Source organism: Pteropus alecto, unplaced genomic scaffold, assembly GCF_000325575.1.
Source record: "Pteropus alecto unplaced genomic scaffold, ASM32557v1 scaffold150, whole genome shotgun sequence".
Classification (NCBI taxonomy): domain Eukaryota; kingdom Metazoa; phylum Chordata; class Mammalia; order Chiroptera; family Pteropodidae; genus Pteropus; species Pteropus alecto.
In genome coordinates, this window is record NW_006429686.1 from 874374 (window position 1) to 878769 (window position 4396).

Consider the following 4396-nt stretch of genomic DNA (forward strand, 5'->3'; position numbering starts at 1 on the left):
TAGGTTAATCTTAAAATAATTGTGTTAATTGAAACAATGCAGACAAAAGAGTATATCTTACATAATTCCATTTACATAAACCTTTATAAAATACAAATTGATTTATAGTGACAGTAATATCAGTGGTGTTGTGAAAGGGGCAGGAGGGTGAGATTATAAAGAAGCATGAGGAAACTTGTAGGTGATTGATATATTCATTAACTTGATTATGGTGATGGTTTCATAGGTGTATACATAAATCAATCAATCCTTACAGATTGCACACTTTAAATTGTGTGCTGTTTATTGTTTGTCAGTTATATCTCAATAAAGCTGTTTATTTTGACAAATTGTCAGCCATTTACAGGAAAAGGGAGATAATTTTCTGAGGCTCATATAGCTACTATCCTTGATCATGAAACAGCTCTGAACTTTTTTGCAGTAGAAATTTTGCTGCTATGTACCATTGTATCTACCACTTGCCTTTTGGGTACCAGTTTCTATCTTTGAAAAATGAAAATGAACCTTAAAGTCTTTTACAAGAAGATACATTGAGAATAATTATAAACATGTATCTTCTAAAATAATTTAAAAGAAATTCAGTTGCATTGATTTCATAAACCCTAACATAAAATTGGCTGATAAATTGCTATGAATTAAGAAACTTAAAGTTTAAATGGGAATTAATAGTTAAGAACTATTTGTAAAGAGTATATTGATTATTTTTTTGAACATCTGTTCTGTGCCAAGCAATCAATCAGAAGTTTTTTTAAACACCTTTATTGAGATATAATTTACATACCATACAATGCATCCATTGAAAATGTATAATTATCTGATTTTACTATATTCACAAATACATGCAACCATCACCACAGTTGATTTTGTAACATTTTCATCACTGCAAAAAGAAGCCCCAGACTGCTGAATGGGTATAGCGTTTCCTTCTGGGGTGATGAAAATTTCCTGGAACTAGATAGTAGTGGTGATTGCACAACATTGTGAATGTACTAAATATCACTGAATTGTGCACTTTTTAAGTAGTGCATCTTATGCTATATTGTATCCACCACACCAAACACACACACACACACACACACACACACACACACACACACACACACACACACACACACCATTTTAGGTATCTACTGCTGCCTCCCATTTTTCAAGCCCTAAGAAACCACTAATATACTTTCTGTTTTTATAGATTTGCCTATTCTGGACATTTCATATGAATGTCATCACAGAATATGTTATCTTTTGTTACTGGCTTCTTTAACTGAGAATATTTTCAAGGTTCATCCATGTTGTAGTTTGTATCAGTACTTTATTTATTCTTTTATGGCTGAATAATATTCCACTGTATAAATATGCCACATTTTATTTATCCATTCCTCAGCTGATGGACATTTAGGTTATTTCCATCTTTTATCTATTTTAAATAATGCTTCTTTGAACATCTGTGTACAAGTTTTTGTGCGGTTGTATGTTTTGATTTAATTGTGTAATATATCTAGGAGGAGAATTCCTAATAACTCTATGTTTAACTATTTGAGCAACTGCCAGACTTTTATCCAAACTGGCTGCACCATTTTGCTCTCCCACCGGTAGTGTATGAGGGTTTCAATTTCTCTACATCCTTGCCAACACTTGTTATAATCTGACTCATTGATGATAGCCATCCTGGTGAGTAAGAAGTGTTATCACAGGGTTTTGATTTCCATTTCCCTAACGACTAAAGATGTCAGGCACCATTTCATGTAACTTTTTTTCTAGAAACATGCTCATGTAGTCAATATTTTGTATAGGCTTTTAGAGGTTCATGAACTCTCAATGTTATGAACTCCTAGAGTAGAGTTATTGGGTGGACACATGAAGAGAAACTGCCATTGTAGTTATTATAAATTACATTTAATCATAATAAATAATTTTGACATTAGTTGCACTGAAATATTGGATTGATTTCCACTACATGACTCTTAATGAGAATAGAAGAGGAAGAGTCCTAATTCTTATTGGGATGAGGAATGTACATTACATGTCACCATCTTTTATATCAAAGGGCAACTCCACAGACTGAATGAGATAGGAAAAATTACCTATCCCTTATTTGTACAAATGACATCATACTTAATAGGATTAGAAAACCAATAAAATAGATGTCTATATACCTCTGTATAGGGAGGTATTTGTGTAACGAGAGAATGAAAAGAGGTCCAAGGAAATGCTAACCTGAAAGATCATTCATTTTCAGTATGAACAGTGAGTATTAGAAAAAATAAACAGCATTCAACAAAAGTCAACTGTTATTTTGGTGAGTACTGCCACTGTAACTTTACACCTATGACATAGGAATGTTGTCTGTTCCTAGAGAGTACATGAGCATTTGCCCAGTTGTCTGAAGAGTCACCTACAAAGTTTGAATCTTTGCTATGACTGGATGGTGTAACAGTGACCTAAACTTTGGGGACTCAAAGATATTTGCTTGGACAGCTTTGAGGGTGTCATTACATTCCATGCATATACTTAGAACCTGAGAAAACCTACTTATATTGGAGGATTACACATTTTCATTTCTTAAGGTAGCCAACCTCACTCTCTCCACCAGATCAGCTTTTACAAAATGGAATTATTTGGAGTTGCAATTAAAATTCCTGGCAGAAGCTCTTCTAGGATGTACCATTGCTTTACTGCAAAGACAGCAAATAAAAATAAGCAATTCAAGATCTGTACCTTATTTCACCTTCTCTAATGTGGCCTGCCAGTTCTTCAATAAATTTCTCCCCTTTCATCCAGTAGATCATTGGTCCAGATTCTCCACTGAATCCAAAGAATGCTTTGCAAGGGATGTTCAGAGGCTTTCCTGAGAATGACAGAGAAAAAGAAATGAGTAAATAGCTCCTGGTTTTCACTGGGGGACAGAAAAGAACCATTTAAAATACAGAAGAAAACTCAGAGGTGACCCATTTTCGACTCATCTTCCAATCATCTTATCACTGTACATAAGAAAAAACTTAAATGTTAAAAGGGCTCCTGGGAAATTTTAAAATTCAAGATTTACCAAAAATGAGAAAGTAATTGCTTATTTTTACTGCCTCCCTCCTAGGAACTAGTATAAAAGAATTAATAGAAAGCATCTCCTTTTATTTTTCTTTGTTGAGAGTATTTATTACTGCTTACTTGGAATTGCTTTTGAAGTGAACATTAATCAAAAGTGTAAGTTAATTTTTTATTGGTGAGAAAACATATGCTAGACTATCTACTATTATTAAGGTTGCAAGAGGAAAATTGTTTATTCTGATGATCGTCTAGTCTGAAAAAAAAATGGATAATACAAATGAAAGGCAAATCTTTTAATTAGAAAAACATCTATAAAATTTACATGCAATGAAAACTCAGTCTAACCATATTTTCTATATTATTTGTGTTCCCCACAGTACTTAAATAATTGTAGGCAAGACCTAAGCACTTTTTGATTATTCATCTTCATGATTACAGCTAAAAACTCTTCTTAACTGTAATTTATTATCAAACATATAATCAATTATTTTGCTGGCATTGATTTTATTTTCTTCTTGCAAAGTAGATCAGTAAAAGAAAAATCAGTAAGAGCACAATCTTGACATTTCTGACATAAGAATTCCCCAATTCATAAATTGTAATACAGCATATCATTTTCTGTATAACACACATTTTTTGTCCTGATTGGAGCACTAAAAAAACAACTTTCCCTTGTAGAGTACATGGTAGACGTGTTCTCATAATTGCTCTGAGCTGCAGACATTTTAAAAATTCCATTCTTAAATTGATTAAAAACTTCCATATTCTAAGAATCATTACATTCTGTTTCCTCACTATAACCAGCACGTGGCTTTCTTTGAGGACTATTTTCACACAGAAGCGATTTGAATGGAAGTTAGGGTCTACAAAATACAAAGTGGAAAAAAAAAAAAGAATTATCTTAACTCAAAAAAAAATGCAAAGTGGAAAACCTCACAGACGTGTGGATGCTGGTGATAGGCTGAACTTAACCATAATAAGTGATTTGTTGTCAAATATTGATCATATTGTAGTAAAAATTTATATCTCAGAAAAATGACATGTTGTGGGCTTTGGGGATTATTTAATTATTGTCAAAACCTTTGATGTCAAAAGTCTGGTTTATATATTTAATACAAATCTGAAACGAGGTTATTCATTGTTGCTTTGAACATGTGCTCTGTGATATAAGCTTGTGTAAAACTGAAAGGCAGCCTTGTATAGTGGAGAGTGCACTGGACTAAGAGGAGACTTGGATCCTAGTTTTAGACCTATCATGAAACAAACAAACAAACAAACAAACAAACAGACTATTTGGTCCTGAGCAGATTACCTAAATTTCTGTAAACTGATTTCTCATATATGTAATAACAGG

General features: G+C 32.8%; 1 protein-coding gene across 1 annotated transcript in view; it reads right to left on the reverse strand.

Annotated features, from left to right (window-relative positions):
- The window catches only part of IL1RAPL2 (interleukin 1 receptor accessory protein like 2), a 608417-nt gene that overhangs the window by 47478 nt on the left and 556543 nt on the right, over positions 1 to 4396 (reverse strand). The window contains exon 5 of the mRNA XM_015597835.1: positions 2716 to 2845. Coding sequence (XP_015453321.1) covers positions 2716 to 2845 — 130 coding nt within the window. The remainder of the gene's footprint in view (positions 1 to 2715; positions 2846 to 4396) is intronic.